This window comes from Globicephala melas, chromosome 3, assembly GCF_963455315.2.
Source record: "Globicephala melas chromosome 3, mGloMel1.2, whole genome shotgun sequence".
NCBI classification, from domain to species: Eukaryota; Metazoa; Chordata; class Mammalia; order Artiodactyla; family Delphinidae; genus Globicephala; species Globicephala melas.
The window spans coordinates 30,703,371-30,726,450 of record NC_083316.1 but is presented as its reverse complement, the minus strand read 5'-3'; the positions used below and the strand labels follow the sequence as shown (position 1 = coordinate 30,726,450).

Below are 23,080 nucleotides of genomic sequence, written 5' to 3'. Positions count from 1 at the left end.
AAACACAGCTAACGCATGAGTAAATGACGATGAAATGGAAGTCATAATGACATCCTTCATCTAATAATAAAAGACAGTCTTATTGCAACCAATTAGCCAATTTCGTTTGAGACCAGGCTCACTGTTCACCTCTCCTGGCAACTAATGGCGCTCAGGAAATGCCGTCAAATACCGTCACAGAAACATTGGTGAGGCTCCCCATCTCCCAAACCATGGGCAGCAGTTAAACTTAATTTCTGTGGTTTTGAAAAGAAACACTTAATGGGACTGCCCCTTGTTTTTTCTTATAGGACCCAAATGCAAATAATGCCAACAGCTTGCCTGTCAGCCCTGAAGTTTCCTCAGATGCCTCATAAACACTGGAATCACTTCACACATTTCTGAAATGTGACCACCTCTCAGGAGGAGTTGACAGCACTGAGAAACCGGAAGGGAGGAACACATCCCACTGAAACTGGGATAAAGGTTGCCTTGAATGCAAGGAGGTGCCTGAATCTCCTGATGTGGTGACTTGATGGGGACTTCATCCTTTTCAATATGGTCGACAAAGGAATAAAAATCAAAGTAATATTTGTCCAATTGCTGTTGCTCAATGTCAGAATATAAAAGAAAATATGTATTAAAAAGGGAAACAGTGTGATATTCTGGTGGAGAGGGAGAAGACTATTGGGGATAGAATCAAATATCTTTTTTTGACCAAAAAAAGTACGAGGATAATTTCTTTGAATGTTTATGTGCAAATTAAAACCCCTTTAAAAGAGAAAACTGGGGGAGAGTTAAAGGAATAATAGGGGTTTAAAGGAAATTTATGATATGAATGAAAGAAATGTCTGTTAACACCTAAAAAACACTTCCAGTACCCCTCCTATCCTCTACCTGTACTTCCAGCCTGGGCCAGGGCCATATCACTCACTAGTAAAATATGCCTACCTTGAGTCAGGGGAGCTGAAACACAGCCACCCGTCACTCTGTCGGGCAACACGACACAACAGTATTTTTAGGAGGGGGAAAAATAGCTTTTCACTTCAAACGAATGCAGGAATTGAAGTAGGCTGCATGTAATCACATGAGTTAGACTGCTTATGACACCGACTTTAACACTTCTACTCTTGCAAAAAATGTCACCGGATCTCTTTACTGATCATCAGCTCCAAGGGACATGGTCTTAGATGAGACCAATCACCAGGGAGAAAACCCAGCAGTGCAGCGCCCCCTGGCCTTTAGACTGAGCCACCGATAAAGTCCACAGGGGCATCTGCTAATGACAACTGCTACTGCATCCAAGATCTCCTGCCTAGCCGCAACCTGTGACAGGTCTGAAACTGTGACTCTGGGAAACAAAAACCTGCCAGATTAACGAGGCTGTGTGACAAACCCGAGAGAAGCTGCTCTGTCCTGGTAAGATTTCTGATCATACCCCAGGTAGTTCATTTTATATCTAAAGGTCTCTGGATCAGTCTATCACATGGTCACAGAATTTAGGCTTTTCCCTTTTGGGTTGAAAGTTACATGAAGTAACCCTGTCTCCGTGACGGGGCACAGAAGCTAAAGGGGTTAGCTACTATATGACCCCCAGTCCTGAACACATGAAAGGGGTATTTTGTAACATATGCCTGAACTTGGAGGGCTTTTTCTGTCTCTAAAGCCATGAGATCAACAGCACACTAGAACAGAAGACAGACGCATGATGGAGAAACCATGCTAACAACTTACGGGTGATGATGTAGTCCTGGGTTAGAGTCTCCGCTTGTTTCGCCTTCCGCTGTGTTTTAACCACACATAATTTCGCTCCCCTGAGAGGGGTAAAAGCAAACGATTTTCTTTATTTGGTCTCAGAAACAAAGTCTACGTCAAAAGCATTAGATACTTTCAGGAACATGCTCTGTACACACCACCTCACCAAGTCCTTGACTTTCTAAGGACTGGCAACAGATGGAGCCCTTGGTGATAAGAGATTAAATGTATGGGAAAGCAAGTCTGAGTCAGTGGTTACTACTCTGTGAAAGGGTTAGAAAGGTAACTGGAAAACAAAAGGCCAGTTTAAAAAATCTATAGAAATAACCTAAAATTAAGATCTTAAAGAGATATTAATAACATTAATCAACCTTTTCACCCTAAAGGTCATAGGGTTCAAATTTTAGTTTATGTCTCAGATGAAAGCAACCTAGGTAGTCTACAGCCCAAGTGGCATTTGTCTACAATTCAAACACAAGAGTACAAGTGATCTGGAACTGAGTCAGCTTGGCAGTGTTGCCAAGGGGCTACAGTCCAAGAATGTGTGGGATTAACCAAAAGTGTGCTTAGAACATTTCACTTCTCCTTAGCAATAATGAGCATCCGTTTCAGGAGAAACAAAAACAAATAAGCAAATTTCTTAAAGTAAAGATTCCAAAGATAGGAATCTTCTAAAGGGTGCTATCAAATGGGGTTCATTATTTTCTCAAGTAAAACAGACTCCCTCCTCTCATCCTAATTACATTAGCATTTCAATTTCTTTATTAAAAAACAAACAAAATCCTATTTGTTCTTAAAGACCACAATATATAACTTTATTTTATAGGGCAAAGGTTCCAACTCCAGAAAATTCTGTCTGCTTCTATTCCAAGCCAAATCATAGTCAATACATATTCACTAATAGAGGATGGGTTTCCCTTCCCCTGAAAGAACGTGGGAGCTCAAAACAGGTTTACGGGGGACCCCAGTAAATACAGCATGTGCATTTTAGTACTAGCTGGCCAAGGCTGACTCTAAAGAAAGAGCTAATCACTCACTATAGCTTAACAAAGAGAAACAAAACCATCTTTTTGGGGGTTGGTGATACATGTTTACCTTTGTGCCCAAGGAAAAGAGAAATAACTGAGAGACTAACTGAGCCTCTAGTGAAGTTTTCGGATCCTTGAAGCACACTGGTATGCTTAAATTTGGCATTTGGGGACAGACATGGGATTGAAGGGGAAAGTAGCTGTGCTGTCCTCCTCTGCTGGCAGAGAACAACCCTGCCAAACATCCAAACCGGCACCTGATAAAATCCCAAACAGAAAGGGAACAGAACGGACTAGTTTCCATTTCCTATAAGTGGTTAGTTCCCTGCTCTGTTAATCCCTTACATGCATCACTGCTAATGCCACTGTCCAGGGTGGTATGCAAAGTGGGCAGGCCTTTTTCTCCCCTTGCACTCAACATTTCAGCTAAAGAACTGCAAATCCCCAGGAAACTTTCACTTTGAATTCTGTATGGATCAAGGGAGATATCCAAATCCTCTTTAAAGCACAATACTAGGAGTTTGAGGCTTTACTCTGTGCCAGCTGCATTTTCTAAAAGGGTGGATCCCCATCAAAGAGGGAAATAAATAAAAGTGGGGGTGGAAAAAGAAAACCCTCCCCCAGTTGCTGTCATCCATCTAAAACAGGCAATACTTATGAAATACCTCTGACTCTTGTTGGGGTCATAATAGACTTTAGCCAATCCGTTTCCAGTCCCCACCATGATCTGGTTCAGCTTTGGATGCCACAGGCAGCGGACAACACTCTGTAAAGGAAAGGCATGGTAGTCAACTAAAGAGGGCACAGAAAAATGGGAAAAAAATCTGCTGGTACTTTGATGGCTTGTTTACGAAACTGAAAATCACCCTGATGACTACCTGTAACTTTTAGGGCATTTTCTTCTAAACCATAGGGTTGTGTTCCTGAGGTTGAGTTCTGTTCTATCACTTGTTATCTGTGTGATACTCTATAAAAATAAAAAAGATGCTCCCTTCCTGACATCCCTCCTCTCCTTCCCTGACAGCCTTGAAACCACAAAGTTGGGCTTTCCCAGCTCTGCTGCCATATGAGGCTGGCATCTTAGAATGCTGAACCCACATAACTCAGTTCATTTTACCACTGAAGCAGATTTAGATCTCAGTGTTTCATGCTTTTATACACACAATAAATATGCCCCTCTGGACAGCATACTGAGACCAGGTGGTTACTGTCTTTAGTTTACAAAGATCGAAATCTCATAAAGCTTTTTCAGGAACAACACACATTTGCAAACATTGACTAATATCTCCCTATCTATGAGATAAACCAGCAGGTCAGTAGCAGAAGTAAAACAGAGATATGGAATATAAAGCCTTGATATTAACCTGAATGAAAAGCTATTTAGGAGAAGGTTCACTGGAAGTTATGAGCCTGTGAGTTCATCACTAGTAAGGAAAATAAGTGGTACTCCGGGGTTAGAAAGAACCACGAGTTCTTAGTGAGAAGTACAGCCTGTTTTTAATTTTTGCTGAAGTAAGAGGGCAGAGGTGGAAGAGATGGCAGGGATAGAATTAAGGGGGAAAAAATGAAGCTAAGGCTGGTAGGCAGAAACAGCATGTGCTGGGTTCTGCAGATCTCACTCTGATAGAGCAAGAAATGAGTGGAAACATTAATTCAATGATTATCAGGAACCTCTCACGTGCCTGGCAATGTACAAGGACTACGGGAAAAAGGGTACAATTAGATATTGCCATTTTCTGTTCTAATACTAAAATGCAAATCATGGAATTTCTGTCTCCCAAATAATCTAACTCGGGATGGATTTCTTTGGTTTCTTCTCCCCAGCCATCCAGCTCTTTTCTTAAGACAGAATATCTGGGAATCCCTGCAACCCCTTTTGATAGAAACTCTGGCTCCCACATGACTGGCCCCCAAAAAAATGCATATAGTTAAATGGCTGCAATTCCTACTCTGAGATTCCTGAGAAACTAAGAAGGAAATGTAAAAGAGTCTGCAGAACTTCTAATTCATGCCTGACGATATTCAAGAAGAGTGGTTCTTAAGCTCTGCACCACTGAAGAGCGTTGAGATGTTCTACTGAGAAAACCAAATCAGAGTGGTTGTGTTTCCCCTGTCGTCGGGGGAAAACTAAGTTCAAAAGGCAGGTTTTCACAGTTTTAAGTTTTCTTTCCACAATTTTTCTTAAACCTGTGGGGCCTGCTACCCAATGTCTACTAGCAACTGCTAAAAGATGATAAAACATTTATAACGGTGAGGGAATATTAACAGAAAAACCTGAAAATAGTAAATCATATTTTTAGTAAAAGATGAAAATAGTAAATCAAAGTTTGGCTTTTAGGGTGTGGGGTGGTTGTTGCTTTGTGCATATGCTCATGAAACTTACTTTAGAATGCATGTGTATAAAAAGTCACATTTTCTCCTAATAAAACTGTGCCTGGTTGGTAAGATGGAATTAAGTATATCAGTAGTTCACGGTCTGCAAAGCACAACCTGACTACCAGGTTCTCCGCTAGCCACTGAGACTAATTTGAGAAGTACGCCTAGACCACTGGGAATTGCCAGATGGTCAAGGCCAGGTATGTGGAAACATGAAAAGAGTCACAAACATAACTTCATATCTTACCTAGAATAAGTTCATCCAAGCCAATACTCATCTCCTTCAAGTCTTGGCTTAAGTATCATAACTACCCAGACCACCCTATTTAAACATCACACAACTCCCCTTACTTTCCTTGTTTTTACAGCATGTACCCCATTTTAAAGTACTATATAGTTTACTGCTAATTATGCTTATTGTCTGCCTCCCCTACTAGGATATATGTTCCACACAGGCCGATCTTCGTCTGTTTTACATAGCCAAGAATCCCAAGTGCCTAGATTAGTGTCTGGAACTCAATAAATGTTTGCTGCAGGGATGAATTAAAAGTTACAGTTCACCCAAGCCTAAATGGATTGCTTTGCTAGGTGGAGGTAGAGACAATTTTCAACTTAAACTCACTACTGCCTAGGAGGGATAATTTGATTTCTCCAGATCATTATTATACTCAAGTACCCCACAAACAGAGTAGGGTTAGCTCCCTCACAATGTGGGTCTAAAAAGAGGGATGTGCAAGGACCAGAGAGCAAGGGAGGAGAGTGAGAGGGGCTTTCAAGGGCCTTCAGAAATCTCAGCACCCACAAATCGCCCCAGGACAACTTTAAGGACATAGCATTAAAGTTATTTCTCTTCCTTGGTTCTCTAGAGATCTGGCTAAGCAGTCTAAGATTACTGGTTCTCAAATATGTTTTCAAGTGAGCAGGGTGCAGAATTGGAAAAGATCCACAGTGTAGGCCTGGTAAATTCCAAGACACCCAGCCAAACAGGCAGTTTCCAGGGGCAGCAGGTTACTGTTACTCTCTCCCTCTATGCTGAGGGTGTAAATGTTAGAGAGAGGCAACGGCCCAGGCCAACAGACCAATGTCTGATGGCTTTCCAGGGAGTCCAAGCTCGGGGCACTGCACCTCTATTCCTGTTCACAGCTTTTACCCTCTAAAGCCCTTAGACACACACATGGATTTTTACATGGAAGCAAGGAGAAGGCAAATGAGACCCCTTGAACTAAACAGTCATTCCAGAGCTCCATCCACTGTGGCAGTGAGTCACCAAAGCAGCCAATGAAGACTCTGGGAGCAGTCTGACTTAAGTAAAAGATACTTAAGGCTCAATTACCCTAAGACTGGCTATTAATCAAATATTACAAGGATTCCAAAACATGGAATGAAGAAACAGAATTCAAAGTCAAAGGTGGGTGGGCTTTTTTTGTTTATTAATATTTATTGTGTATGTTTAGCTAACCTTCGTAAACTTTGCAGCTAATGCGGCTCCACACTTTGTCCTGTCAAGGAAATGCATCTTATAGCAGAGAGCTGGCCATCTGCCAAACCAAACAACCCCTGAGACGGCAGCGAGGCTGGGGAGCAAGTAGAGCTGCCACGCTGCTAACTTGTCAAACACACATACTGGGTTTTACTTAACAACAATGGGACACGTGCCTGCTAGAAGCCCAAGGAGCTATCGGAAGACAGATGAGCTATAACTACTTAGAAGGAATGCATTCACTCAGTCAACCATCCACCAAAGACATCTTCCATCCTCTGTTCTTGAAGAGGTACTTCTGTAGCTGGGGGCTTGCCACATTCAGACGTACACATTTGCTGAGTGACACAGCAAATGAAGGGTAGAGAGCACATCTGAATTAAAGGAGCAGAGGAAACTGTCATGACAGGAGATCTGCATGGACCAAAGAGAAAGCAGAAGGCCACTGTACTGCAAAGAACTAGATTCTGAAGTTAGTCTGCATATTTTAATATACTGATTTACTTAATTAAATCGATAAAGGGTTTTAGTCTTATACTAATCTACTTCATCTTACCGAAGCACGTGGGACCACCACTGGCTTCCCCTAGCTGCCTAAGCTGACCCCCATGTTACCATAAAAATTAAGTTTAGTCTTTTAAAATTTATTTATTTTTTATTTTTGGTTGTGTTTGGTCTTCGCTGCTGCACACGGGCTTTCCCTAGTTGCGGTGAGCGGGGGCTACTCTTCGTTGAGGCGCGCGGGCTTCTCACTGCGGTGGCTTCTCTTGTTGCGGAGCATGGGCTCTAGGCGCGTGGGGTTCAGTAGTTGTGGCATGCGGGCTCAGGAGTTGTGGCTCACGGGTTCTAAAGCGTAGGCTCAAGAGTTGTGGCGCACGGGCTTAGCTGCTCTGCGGCATGTGGGATCTTCCCGAACCAGGGCTCAAACCCACGTTCCCTGCATTGGCAGGCAGATTCTTAACCACTGCGTGACCAGGGAAGTCCCAGTTTAGCCTTTTAAACCAAAACCTACTGTCATTTTAGATAATCTGGCAGTGCAGAGGAACCACAGTCTGCCCCAAAAGTGCTCAGCTCTAGCAGCAGCCACAAAGAGACAGTAACTGGCGATGGAGATCATAAGCAAGATGACGAGGAGTTACAAGACTTTCATGTGCTCAACACAGAGATCTTTCTTCTCTGTGAAGACCAGAGAAAAAAGAGGGGGTGGGGGGCAGAGAAGAAGAAAGCACTTTGTGTACAAAAGGCAGTGTCAAGATTCCAAAACAGGAATTTTGGAATTACCCCTCTACAAAAGTAAAAAGGCCACAAAAAATTCCAAATAATTTATTTCTGTGGTTTTGTTTTGCTTACTTTAAGTGAAATCATGGAAGCAAATAAGGAGAAGAGGAGGAAATCAATGCGAGAAATAAATTTATATTTTAGGACATGGTAGGAAAGGAACTATTAGGTATCTGCAACTTTATGTTATTTAAAGTAGTTGAATCCTCACAGCAAAACTACAAAATTAGTTATCTCACCCCCATTTCACAAGAAGAAGAAACTGAGGCTTGTAGGAGGCTGGGTAACTTTCCCAAGGTCACATAACTTGTACACAGAGGAGCTGGGCTCAGCAGGGAGGTTTTCCCAACTCCAGTGCTCATTTCTTTATACCACCTAATTATGCAAAGGCCTGTTTTAGAAGATGATGGGGAGGAAGGGATGTGGCAGATTTAAAATCATCTCCAAACCCACCTGACCCAGAAAGAGAAGTCTTAGCAAGTTTATACTAAAAAGCAGATGGTATTACTAAAATCATAAGGAAGGAAAAAGGAACTACTACCCCAGTTCACAAATGTTACTATAAAAGAAATCAATGCCTGCATAACATCTTAGGCATCCGTAATGCACGTATCTAAACACCACCCTTATTCTACTTCACATGCTAAAAGAAGCCTAACATCCTTCATAATTTTATATCTTAATCATGATTATGATGAAACACCATTTCTTGATCCTTCGCAGCTGCTGACCCACACTGTAAAAGAAACTCCATCTGGTTTTTTCATGTTTGGTTTTTGTCACATAGTACAAGAATGGATAAGCTAACCCAGTGATTCCTTGGGAGAAGGGGCATTTTCCAAAATTTCAAATAAAGAGCCTAACACCTGTCTGGGGAGGAGACTGTCACACAGTTTTGCACACTTGTGTAGAGGCAGTCTTACGATCGTGGACACCCTCAGGACTACCCAATACATCCGAAAGGCCATGTATATGCTGATCCCCAAAACTAAGAACACAGATCAAGATGCGAGTCCAAAGCAAATAAAAACAAGGCAGATGAAAATGGAAAGGTACTGGAGAAAGAATTTTCTTTGGATTTGCACAAGTTTTATTTCACAGAGAAAGAAAAACTGCTTTCCACATTAAAATATTGAGCCAGGGAGGTAGAAGAGCGAGATGGGAAATCTTTAAACTCTTCCAGGCTATTTGTCCTGTCCTCCCAAAGCCTTGCTTTTCCCAAACTTGGATGATTTTGCAGCGCGCATGGGCCATCGGGCTTAGTTTCATTCCTCTAAAGTTCAGGAAGCAAACCTGGTGAGTAAGCCTTAGTCTACAATAAATAAGACTCCTCAACACCCACCTGATCTCCATGGAGACATCTCTCAAATAAAAACGATTAAAGACATTTTCTCTGCTCTTATAAGTGAGCACGTGCCTATCCTTGTTTCCTCCTCCACATTCCTCCAACTCTAAGGAACTTCCACCATAGGGCCAGACTTGTAGCAATTATCACTCTTTGCTGGAAATCTTCTTAATCTTCCCCCTTCCCTGCCCCAAACAATTCTCTCTCTGATAAACCAGATAGAAGCTCAATGGTGAAAAGAAAAAAATGTCATGGCACTTTTATAAATGTACGGGTTGCTGCAAAAAAAAAAAAAAAACAAGGAAAAGTGTTGCTCTATTCCTGCCATAAATATTTGATACAGATGCACAGATTATGCTTTTTAAAAACTGGTATCTAATTAACAAATTAAGTCCTACCAAACGGATGGAAAAATGCATTTATTAAAATCAGTTTATTTACAGCCTCTGCTCTAAAATTAAGGTAACTGCTCAAGCAGCAAAAATCTGGAACCTGGTAATTGTCCTTGGCACAAAATGAATCACATCTGTATCTGATAATAAACTTGCCTAAAGAACTTCATCACGAGAAAAAGATCTCAGAGAAAATGGAAGGTCTCTTGGGTAAGAAAATTAAATACAATTTTCCTCCTCTAATTCAAAACACTAAATGTTAGTTTGCTCCAATCTACTATTTGAGAAGAACTTACAGAGGCAAAAAAAAAAAAAAAAGCACAAATAATGATTGAAAAAATAAATCTGGTAATTATTCTTATTAATGACAGTCTGGGAGCAGGAAACAAATAAGAGGCTGGAAGCTGGAGTCCACAGGGTGAGTGTCACCAGTGGTGGATCCTACAAGGCAAATACAACAAGGGGGGGAAAGTGACTGGGGGTGGTGGGATGAATTGGGAGATTGGGATTGACATGTATACACTAATATGTATAAAACGGATCACTGGGCTTCCCTGGTGGTGCAGTGGTTGAGAGTCTGCCTGCCGATGCAGGGAACATGGGTTCGTGCCCCGGTCCGGGAAGATCCCACATGCCGCGGAGCGGCTGGGCCCGTGAGCCATGGCCGCTGAGCCTGAGCGTCCAGAGCCTGTGCTCCACAACGGGAGAGGCCACAACAGTGAGAGGCCCGCGTACCGAAAAAAAAAAAACAACAACAACGGATCACTAATAAGCACCTCCTGTAAAAAAAATAAATAAAATGAAATTCAAAAATTAAAAAAAACAAAAAGAAGCAGCGCTTACTGGAGGCACATTCCCAATATTCTTGTAGAACTTCCTACTGGTGGGCACAGGATGGATCAAGTGTGTCAAGATATGGAGCCACGCAGGCTTGAGAGGGGCCTGGGGCACTGGAGCCTCAGGCAAGTCAGTTCCAGCAAAGAGTGGGTTTGTCTGTTATATCACACATTATCATCTATCATGAGGACCAGCTTGTGAAAGAGCTTGGGAAGCAGTACCTAAGGCCATCTCTCTCGATCTAATCTACACAGACCCAGACCCCTTTACCATTCTTCATTTATAAGTAGTTCGAGATGGGAATAAAGATAATAACCATAAATCTTTTCTTTATATAAATAAACAAAGCACAAATGGATAAAGCTTGAAATCCCTAACTACTAGATAAGAAATATATATGATCAGATCTTGGAAATCATCAAGTATGTAAAACCAAAAATTAAAGAAAAAGCTGAATCTTCAAAGATGAACTATACAGGATACGTAAAGCACTATTTGTCTTAATATAGTATAGGTAAAGATGTTTTACAAATCATACTCTTTTATTTAGCCCTTTGCGGGTCTCACAACCCCTCATCATACGAGACACAGCATTATCTATCACTCCAAAAAAGGAAAAAACATTATCCTGGGACATGTGTTAATTATAGAAGTCTTTCTTCCCCACACTAATATAAACTGTGAAAGTCTGGCCAGAATTCTGATAGAACAGCCGGAAAACTTGTTACCAAAGATCGTTCATCAAATTCTGGTTGGGAGAGGAAAATCCGTGGTAGAAAATCTTACAAGACATATAAGTCCTTCACTTGGTCTTCTACCAGTGTGATGTAATATGGTGCTGGGTTTGGACAACAGAGCACTGGTCATTACTGTATTATACTTTATACATTTTATAAAGAATAGCGTGTCATTTTGAACACCTACAAAATTTACATACCTGCAAAATCAAGTTCTCTTTTCTTGATATTTTATAGCGTCAAGTATGTTTCTCCTTCAGGGTCGTGTTATCTAGTAGGTGATTCTTCACCCAGTTTTGCCATTCGTGGCAATTATGTCTATACTAGGAAGTATAGATATGTTTAAATGCCAATTCAATAAAACACCAAACTCTCGTGTAGAGAAGAAAAAAAAGTTTCTAACTAATCAAAAGGGAAACATTGACTGTTTCTATTGCTTTGAAGGACTAGAAATAGAAGCAAAATAGTAAAAGAAAACATTTCCATGAGACTGCTGACACCAAATAAGTAGTAGATGCCTTTTAATACAGCATGTTGCAGGCTTAAATGACACTAGAAAAGGAATAAAGTACTAAACTGGACAAGCCCTGCTTTTAGTCCTCATTCTTCCGCCTTCAATGATTTATGAAGCCTGAAGCAGGATGTGATAGGTTCTTCATCTAATTGTAACTCCCCAAATGAGATCACTGTCAGACAGATAATTATAGGAAAAGACAACTCACTATAGGTTTTGAATCTGGATTCCTGCAGCAAACGTTATTTCAAAGAAGAAAATGTTGAATAGAGACTCTAAATAACTGCTCCTGAACTAAGAGTCTACTGGTTAAATTTATAAATTGTTCTTTTAAAAGAGACTGGAAATGAGAATAGAAATGAAATGATAAGCACATCAGAATTCGTCTTCTAAGGAAGAATAAAGATTAGAATTTTGATAAAATACAGTGACAAATTCCAAGAAATAATTTTTACTTCAAAGCAGAGTGTGTTCTACAAAAGAGATCCAGGAAACAGATCATATTCATTAACAGTATAACGACCAAAACAAATTATATTCATTACAGTTTTAGATTACCAGTATTTTAAGCATCCACAGTAAACTTGCTTCCTCCACTGAAATCAAAACATAGCTATTTTTAGTAGGTCTGAAAAAAGATCATCTCAAGTTTTAAAGAAGTAGACAATTAAAATTTGTACTTCTTTCATCAAATCTAAAAGAAAACATATTTATGCTCTGAAATTCCAAATTAATTAGAAAAAACTATTAACAAAAAACAAAAACAAGAGAAGCTGGTACGGAATAGGCCATTATAGTAAGTCCCGATAAGAACATACTATAATAAAATATAACAGAAGGTAAAGCAAAATTAACAAACACATTTTCACCAAACACCTACCATGTGCCATACATTGTTCTCACCACAGGAATATAATGCCCTTCCCACCCACAGGGCACCAAGGAGTCCCTTACTCCAATTCGGTCACTGGAAAATCCAGAAATGTCTGAGAAAAAGAGTACCAAAGATAACAGAAGTGTTGAGAAAATATGACCCACAAGGAAAGGTTAAAACAACAACAACTAAGTTTGGTTCACTTAGACAAGAGAAGACAGAACAGCAACTTTATAATCTTAAAGGAAATAGAGGATGTTGACCAGCTGTTCTCCAATTCCTTGAGGACTAGAGTAAAGGATGTGGGCTCTAAGCATGAGAATGTGAGCCTAAAAATAATGAAAAAAAAAAAAAGATATGATGGTATGGGATTCCATAAACAGAAATGAACTCTTAGGGAGGTTGTAAACTCTTCTGTTAAAGTCTAATTTTCATATAGGAGAGTTGAGCCGTGGTCCTCAGGTAGGCAAGATGGACTCTGGAAGATAATATTGAGACACGGAGCAACGTATGCCTGATGCCAGATGGCAGCTGATGAAGCAAAAGCCAGCAGCTTTGCCTGTGGCATACTTATGTGAAGGGAACCTATCACCAGTGTAGCAGAGGGGACTCGCACTAGGATCAAAGACATTATTTTATTTCCTATAATGTGAACGTCCTTGCAAATGTGCAGTGATCTTCGCGCTTCCTCCTAGGCACATTTGCTGCAATTTCATTATTTATTTCACATAGTTTTCCACCACAGTTATGACTTTTTTAATTAAAAGAAAATCTCATGGGCTTCCCTGGTGGCACAGTGGTTGAGAGTCCGCCTGCCGATGCAGGGGACATGGGTTCGTGCCCCAGTCCAGGAAGATCCCACATGCCGCGGAGCAGCTGGGCCCGTGAGCCATGGCCGCTGAGCCTGCACGTCCGGAGCCTGTGCTCCGCAACAGGAGAGTCCACAACAGTAAGAGGCCCGCATACCACAAAAAAAAAAAAAAAAAAATCTCCTGGTGCTGGGTGAGATACAGGGATCACATTCCACTCAGTCTCTCCCTCTGAATGCAGTTATAAAACCTAAATTTCAGGTTTCTGAAAACTAAATAGTAGTAGGTGGACCGGGGAATTAGCCCAGAATTCAAAGTATCACTAAGGCAGCAGTGAGTTTACTATTTCCCCACTCTGGTACTTTATTTTATTTTATTTTATCTTCATTCTTTCTTTCTCTCTTTTTTTTCTCTCTTTTATTCTGAGCCGTGTGGATGAAAGGCTCTTGGTGCTCCAGCCAGGCGTCAAGGCTGTGCCACTGAGGCGGGAGAGCCAAGTTCAGGACACTGGTCCACAAGAGACCTCCCAGCTCCACGTAATATCAAACGGCAAAAATCTCCCAGAGATCTCCATCTCAACGCCAAGACCCAGCTTCACTCAACGACCAGCAAGCTACAGTGCTGGACGCCCTAGGCCAAACAACTAGCAAGACAGGAACACAACCCCATCCATTAGCAGAGAGCCTGCCTAAAATCATCATAAGGCCACAGACACCCCAACACACCACCAGACGGGGACCTACCCACCAGAAAGACAAGACCCAGCCTCATCCACCAGAACACAGGCACTAGTCCCCTCTACCAGGAAGCCTACACAACCCACTGAACCAACTTTAGCCACTGCGGACAGACACCAAAAACAACGGGAGCTACAAACCTGCAGCCTGAGGAAAGGAGACCCCAAACACAGTAAGGTAAGCATAATGAGAAGACAGAGAAACACACAGCAGATGAAGGAGCAAGGCAAAAACCCACCAGACCTAACAAATGAAGAGGAAATAGGCAGTCTACCTGAAAAAGAATTCACAATAACAATAGTAAAAATGATCCAAAATCTTGGAAATAGAATACAGAAAATACAAGAAACATTTAACAAGGACTTAGAAGAACTAAAGACAAACAGACAGTGATGAACAACACAATAAATGAAATTAAAAATTCTGTAGAAGGGATCAATAGCAGAATAACTGAGGCAGAAAAACGGATAAGCGACATGGAAGATAAAACAGTGGAAATAACTACTGCAGAGCAGAATAAAGAAAAAAGAATGAAAAGAATTGAGGACAGTCTCAGAGACCTCTGGGACCACATTAAACACACCAACATTGGAATTATAGGGGTCCCAGAAGAAGAAGAGAAAAAGAAAGGGATTGAGAAAATATTTGAAGAGATTATAGTTGAAAACTTCCCTAATATGGGAAAGGTAATAGTTAATAAAGTCCAGGAAGCACAGAGAGTCCCATACAGGATAAATCCAAGAGGAAACACGCCAAGACACATATTAATCAAACTATCAAAAATTAAATACAAAGAAAAACTATTAAAAGCAGCAAGGAAAAACCAACAAATAACACATAACAGAATACCCATAAGGTTAACAGCTGATCTTTCAGCAGAAACTCTGCAAGCCAGAAAGGAGTGGCAGGACATATTTAAAGTGATGAAAGGGAAAAACCTACAACCAAGATTACTCTACCCAGCAAATATCTCATTCAGATTCGACAGAGAAATTAAAATCTTTACAGACAAGCAAAAGCTAAGAGAATTCAGCACCACCAAACCAGTTTTACAACAAATGCTGAAGGAACTTCTCTAGGCAGGAAACACAAGAGAAGGAAAAGACCTACAATAACAAACCCAGAACAATTAAAAACATGGGAATAGGAACATACATATCGATAACTACCTTAAATGTAAATGGATTAAATGCTCCAACCAAAAGACATAGACTGGCTGAATGGATACAAAAACAAGACCCGTATATATGCTGTCTACAAGAGACCCGCTTCAGACCTAGGGACACATACAGACAAAGTGAGGGGATGGAAAAAGATATTCCATGCAAATGGAAATCAAAGAAAGCTGGAGTAGCATCTCATATCACACAAAATAGAGTTTAAAATAAAGACTATTATAAGAGACAAAGAAGGACACTACATAATGATCAAGGGATCGATCCAAGAAGGAGATATAACAATTGTAAATATTTATGCACCCAACATAGGAGCACCTCAATACATAAGGCAAATACTAACAGCCATAAAGGAGGAAATCGACAGTAACACAATCATAGTAAAGGACTTTAACACCCCACTTTCACCAATGGACAGATCATCCAAAATGAAAATAAATAAGGAAACACAAGCTTTAAATAATCCATTAAACAAGATGGACTTAACTGATATTTATAGGACATTCAATCCAAAAACAACAAAACACACATTCTTCTCAAGTGCTCATGGAACATTCTCCAGGATAGATCATATCTTGGGTCACAGAACAAGCCTTGGTAAATTTAAGAAAATTGAAATTGTGTCAAGTATCTTTTCTGACCACAACGCTATGAGACTAGATATCAATTACAGGAAAAAATCTGTAAGAAATACAAACACATGGAGGCTAAACAATACAGTATTTAATAATCAAGAGATCACTGAAGAAATCAAAGAGGAAATCAAAAAATACCTAGAAACAAAAGACAATGAAAACATGACGACCCACAACCTATGGGATGCAGCAAAAGCAACTCTAAGAGGGAAGTTTATAGCAATAAAATCCTACCTTAAGAAACAGGAAACATCTCGAAAACACAACTTAACCTTGCACCTAAAGAAATTAGAGAAAGAAGAACAAAAAACCCGCAAAGTTAGCAGAAGGAAAGAAATCATAAAGATCAGATCAGAAATAAATGAAAAAGAAATGAAGGAAACGACAGCAAAGGTCAATCAAACTAAAAGCTGGTTCCTTGAGAAGATGAACAAAATTGATAACCCATTAGCCAGACTCATCAAGAAAAAAAGAGAGAAGACTCAAATCAATAGAATTAGAAATGAAAAAGGAGAAGTAACAACTGACACTGCAGAAATACAAAGGACATGAGAGATTACTACAAGCAACTATATGCCAATAAAATAGACAACCTGGAAGAAATGGACAAATTCTTAGAAAAGCACAACCTTCTGATACTGAACCACGAAGAAATAGAAAATATAAACAAACCAATCACAAGCACTGAAACTGAAACTGTGATTAAAAATCTTCCAACACACAAAAGCCCAGGACCAGATGGCTTCACAGGCGAATTCTATCAAACATTTACAGAAGAGCTAAAACCTATCCTTCTCAAATTCTTCCAAAATATAGCAGAGGGAGGAACACTCCCAATCTCATTCTATGAGGCCACCATCACCCTGATACCAAAACCAGACAAAGATGTCACAAAGAAAGAAAACTATAGGCCAATATCACTGAGGAACATAGATGCAAAAATCCTCAACAAAATACTAGCAAACAGAATCCAACAACACATTAAAAGGATCATACACCATGATCAAGTGGGGTTTATCCCAGGAATGCAAGGATTCTTCACTATACGCAAATCAATCAATGTGATACACCATATTAACAAACTGAAGGAGAAAAACCATATGATCAACTCAATAGATGCAGAGAAAGCTTTTGACAAAATTCAACACCCATTTATGATTAAAACCCTCCAAAAAGTAGGCATAGAGGGAATTTTTCTCAACATAATAAAGGCCACATATGACAAACCCACAGCCAACATCGTCCTCAATGGTGAAAAACTGAAACCATTTCCACAAAGATCAGGAACAAGACAAGGTTGCCCACTCTCACCACTATTATTCACCATAGTTTTGGAAGTGTTAGCGACAGCAATCAGAGAAGAAAAAGAAATCCAAATCGAAAATGAAGAAGTAAAGCTGTCACTGTTTGCAGATAACATGATACTATACATAGAGAATCCTAAAGATGCTACCAGAAAACTACTAGATCTAGTGAATAAATTTGGTAAAGTAGCAGGATACAAAAGTAATGCACAGAAATCTCTAGCATTCCTATACACTAATGATGAAAAATCTGAAAGTGAAATTAAGGAAACACTCCCATTTACCGCTGCAACAAAAAGAATAAAATATCTAGGAATAAATCTACCTAAGGAGACAAAAGACCTGTATGCAGAAACTTATAAGACACTGAGGAAAGAAATTAAAAATGGTACAAAGAGATGGAGAGATATACCATGTTCTTGGATTGGAAGAATCAACATTATGAAAATGACTCTACTATCCAAAGCCATCTACAGATTCAATGCAATCCCTATCAAACTACCACTAGCATTTTTCACAGAACAAGAACAAAAAAATTCACAATTTGTATGGAAACACAAAAGACCCCGAAGAGCCAAAGCAATCTTGAGAAAGAAAAACGGAGCTGGAGGAATCAGGCTTCCTGACTTCAGACTATACTACAAAGCTACAGTAATCAAGATAGTATGGTACTGGCACCAAAACAGAAATATAGATCAATGGAACAGGAAAGAAAGCCCAGAGATAAACACACACACATATGGTCACTTATCTTTGATAAAGGAGGCAACAATACACAGTGGAGAAAAAAGAGCCTCTTCAGTAACTGGTGCTTGGAAAACTGGACAGGTACATGTAAAAGTATGAAACTCCCTAACACCATACACAAAAATAAACTCAAAATGGATTAAAGAGCTAAATGTAAGGCTAGACACTATCAAACTCTTAGGGGAAAACATAGGCAGAATAGTCTATGACATACATTACAGCAAGCTCCTTTTTGACCCACCTCCTAGAGAAGTGGAAATAAAAACAAAAATAAACAAACGGGACCTAATGAAACTGAAAAGCTTTTGCACAGCAAAGGAAACCATAAACAGGACAAAAAGACAACCCTCAGCATGGGAGAAACTATTTGCAAATGAAGCAACTGACAAAGGATTAATCTCCAAAATTTACAAGCAGCTCATGCAGCTCAATATCAAAAAAAACAAACAACCCAATCCAAAAATGGGCAGAAGACCTAAATAGACATTTCTCCAAAGAAGATATACAGATTGCCAACAAACACATGAAAGAATGCTCAACATCATTAATCATTAGAGAAATGCAAATCAAAACTACAATGAGATATCATCTCACACCGGTCAGCATGGCCATCATCAAAAAATCTACAAACAATAAATGCTGGAGAGGGTGTGGAGAAAAGGGAACCCTCCTGCACTGTTGGTGGGAATGTAAATTGATACAGCCACTATGAAGAACAGTATGGAGGTTCCTTAAAAAACTCAAAATAGAACTACCACACGACCCAGCAATCTCACTACTGGGCATATACACTGAGAAAACCATAATTCAAAGAGTCATGGACCACAATGTTCATTGCAGCTCTATTTACAATACCCAGGACATGGAAGCAACCTAAGTGTCCATCAACAGACGAATGGATAAAGAAGATGTGGCACATATATTTACAATGGAATATTACTCAGCCATAAAAAGAAACAAAATTGAGTTATTCGTAGTGAGGTGGATGGACCTAGAGTCTGTCATACAAAGTGAAGTAAGTCAGAAAGAGAAAAACAAATACCGTATGTTAACACATATATATGGAATCTAAAAAAAAAAAAAAAGATGGTCATGAAGAACCTAGGGGCAAGACGGGAATAAAGACACAGACCTACTAGAGAATGGACTTGAGGATATGGCGATGGGGAAGGGTAAGCTTTGACAAAGTGAGAGAGTGGCGTGGACATAAGTACACTAAACGTAAAATAGATAGCTAGTGGGAAGCAGCTGCATAGCACAGGGAGATCAGCTCGGTGCTTTGTGATCACCTAGAGGGGTGGGATAGGGAGGGTTGGAGGGAGGGAGACGGAAGAGGGAAGAGATGTGGGAACATATGTATACGTATAAGTGATTCACTTTGTTATAAAGCAGAAACTAATACCATTGTAAAGCAATTATACTCCAATAAAGATGTTAAAAAAATAATGTATTTTGCCTTGTAAAAGACTCTATTAAGAAAAAGAAAAAAACAAGCAACAGACTGGGAGAGAATAGCCCAAGAACTTGGTATCTAGAATATATAGAGGACTCTCAAAATTAATAGTAAGAAACAAACAACCTCATTTAAAACAGGGCAAAAGACTTGAAGAGGCATTTCACCCAAGAGAATACAACTATGGAAAATGGACACATGAAGATATTCAACATCACTGGCCATTAGGAAAATTCACATTATAACCACTCCACACACCTATTAGAATGTATAAAATAAAAAATGTTACAATACAAAGTGTTGGTGAGGATGCAGAGTAAGTAAAAAACACATACGCTGTTGGTGGGAATACAAAATGACATTGTTAATCTGAAGATGGCTTGGAGTTTCTCATAAAAATAAATATACACTCACTATATGACCCAGCAAGCCTACTCTTAGGTATTTGCCCTAGAGAAAAGAAAACTTACATTCACACAAAAACCTCTATATGAATGCTTACAGCAGCTCCATCCGTAATCTCCAAAAATTAGAAATAATCAAATGTCCTTTAGAAGATAAAAACACTGTGCTATATCCATACAGTGGAATACTATTCAGCAATAAAATGTAACAAGTTAATTGATATGCACAACTAACCTGGATGAGTCTCAAAGGATTCTGCTGAAAGAAGTTGATCTAAAAAGGTTACACACTATATAAGTCCATTTGTATGACATTCTTGAAAAGTCAACACTATAGTGATGGAGAACAGACCAGTGAATGCCAGGGATAAGGAGTGGAGAGCGAGGGAGGGGGTAAGAGGGTGACTATAGAGGGATGGCACAAAGGAGTTTTTAGGGGGTGATGGAACTAACTGTTCTGTATCCTGATTGTATTGATGGAACTACAGGAATCTATAGGGCTTAAAAATCACAGAACTGTGCACTTTAAAAATAATAAAAAATAATCAGCACTAAGCTTGTTCCTTTCATTTTCCCTACGTAAAGCATTTTAAGACTTGATAAGGTACATATTAACAGTTAAACCATCATGAAATTGGTGGTTTCTTTCCTCTCTATTCTCACGTGCCTACAGATGAACACTCAACTGCACCCTTTAAATCCTGAGAACTACCGTCCTGGAACATCCATAGCATGATACCTTTAGGTGCAATGAAAAGTAATTTAATCACATCTTATGGACACTACCCCCATCCTGGACACTGTGAGGCTAACTCAGCAGGGGACTCCAGCTGAGTTCCAGTTACTGAATCTGAAGAAAGGGTCTAGTAAGTCAAATCACAAAAGTGGTAAAAATGTAATATTTTTTTCCATCATAACCCAATGGCATCTCTTTTCTTCGCTACTTAAAGAAAACCTAAATGTCCATCAACAAAGGAATGGATAAAGAATGGATATGAAAAAAAAAAAAGAATGGATATGGATGTGGTACATACAAACAATGGAATATTACTCAGCCACAAAAAGGAACGAAACTGGGTCATTTGTAGAGACGTGGATGGACCTAAAGAGTGTCATTTAGAGTGAAGTAAGTCACAAAAACAAATATCGTATATTAACGCATATATGTGGAATCCAGAAAAATGGTATAGATGACCTTAATTGCCAAGCAGACACAGAGACACAGACGTAGAGAATAAATGTATGGATACCAAGGGGGAAAGGGGTGGGGTGGGAGGAATTGGGAGATAGGGATTGACACATAGACACTATTGATACTATGTATAAAATAGACAACTGATGGGAACATGCTGTATAGCACAGGGAAGTCTACTTAATGCACTGTTGTACTACTATTCCTTATGCGATCCTGACTGGGCAAAGACACCGCCTGAATCCTTTATTTCTAGAAAACGCATAAAGACGTGTGATTCGGCCTGAGCTGGGACTTTATATCAGTAAGACAGATCATTAGTCTATTCCCAGTACAAAATGGAAGAACAGTTGAGTTCTTCAGCTCCTTCAGAGACAAGCTTTCACAGGCACAGCTTCATTAATTCATTAAGTTTGAAGTAAATTCCCATATTAGTCGTTATCTGTATTCAAATATAAGAACAAAGACACATTCCAAAGCCAATTCTGAGGACTCCTTGGAATATCCATTAATTTGAATGACCTTTCTTCTCTCATTCACATGTACAAATAACATAGGGGGATTGTAGTCTGAAGAGCCAGCATGTCCCTTACACTTATTAATTAAGATACAGAGCTAGATTCATGAAGGGTCTATTATTTCATGGCCCCATTATATCCATTTATACTTATTCAATCTCTTTGGATTTAAAATATCAATATTCTCTCCTAATAAGAACACAAAAACTTTTTATGTGAAATGGAAGTGCTAATCCTTTCATTTTATATGTTATATGTCATTTTATATATTGACACATATAGCAATTTTCTTGGACATCAAAATTCATTAATTTAAAGGTCATATCTCAGTATAATCTATGGGTAATGTGATAAGATATGATGTTTAGAAAAATAATGAGAACTCAAGTTCTCTTCAGAACTTCACCTAACTATATAAAGAAGGAAAGACAGTTGGTATTTTTATGGAAATTTTTGTTCTTTTAAAGAAATCTCTTTTTTTTTTTTACACAATATGGACCTTACCTTCTCCTCAATATATGCAGTAGGCTATCTCTGTAATCGGATAAGTATGTCTGAAATAAGAAACTTTCCCCACCTTTTGGTAAATATATAAACTATTACTTAATTAACATAACTTCGACAATAATTATGTATTTTTCAACCAATACCTATGATAATAAGGGGCAGAGATACAGCCTGTAGGTAGGGAGGCAGTAAGTAAGTAAGTGTGCATAATCCAGATTTCATCTCCCACGGGAAAGGGATATTGCAGAGAACAAGTAGTGGTAGAAAGAAACAAAATCTAAGATAATCCTTGTTCTTTGCTATCTATTCTCTTCAATGCTTAAAAAGCATTCCTAAAGATAATCAAATATTCTTCAGATGATCACAAATGAGTTTTTTTCTTCCTTAAAAGACCTTTACTATTATCTCTCTTATATGGGCACCAGGATTCTCAATCAACTTTGAAATGCCTACAGTCTAGTTGAAAATGCCGAAGCAAATTTCCCTTCCCTTCCGTTCAGTAGCCGTGCTAAATGCTATAGCTATGTTTTAAAAACAAAGGTTTAGTTTTTCTTTTTCTTCTCTTCACTTTGTTCATTCAGTGTTTACAGAAACAGAGATCCCTCACCAAACTACGTAAACAAACAAACAAATTAGAAGAGAAGTTGGGACCAAGTGTGAAATTTCTGGCTGTTTTCCTTTCCACCTTTTTCTTCTCTCTACACAAGGGAATGTCTGCTCTCTCTTAAATTACTGCCCAAAGCAACTGAGGTGAAGAGGCCACCATCTTAATACCAGGTCAAAACAACTTCATTTCACTATGCTTGGGTTAAAGAGTATAAATGGTAATATACTAGTACAACTGCATAAACCATGTCCCTTGATTTACATTAGTAAAAAAGGAAATTCTATTAATCATTTTGCAACAAAGTACAGTTTGATGAAAAATCACTAAGCTAATAATAGTTTTAAATGTTATATCACAGCATTTCCTGAAATAACTGGAACTTTGAAAAGACTTAAAA

General features: G+C 39.2%; 1 protein-coding gene across 5 annotated transcripts in view; it reads right to left on the bottom strand.

Annotated features, from left to right (window-relative positions):
- WDR70 (WD repeat domain 70) overlaps nucleotides 1-23,080 on the bottom strand; it is a 318,604-nt gene that overhangs the window by 19,371 nt on the left and 276,153 nt on the right. For all 5 annotated transcript variants that reach the window (XM_060295722.1, XM_060295720.2, XM_070045132.1 and 2 more), the window contains 2 exons: nucleotides 3,428-3,528; nucleotides 1,714-1,793 (listed from right to left, as the gene is read on the bottom strand). In XM_060295722.1, the coding sequence (XP_060151705.1) occupies nucleotides 1,714-1,793; nucleotides 3,428-3,528 (181 nt within the window). The remainder of the gene's footprint in view (nucleotides 1-1,713; nucleotides 1,794-3,427; nucleotides 3,529-23,080) is intronic.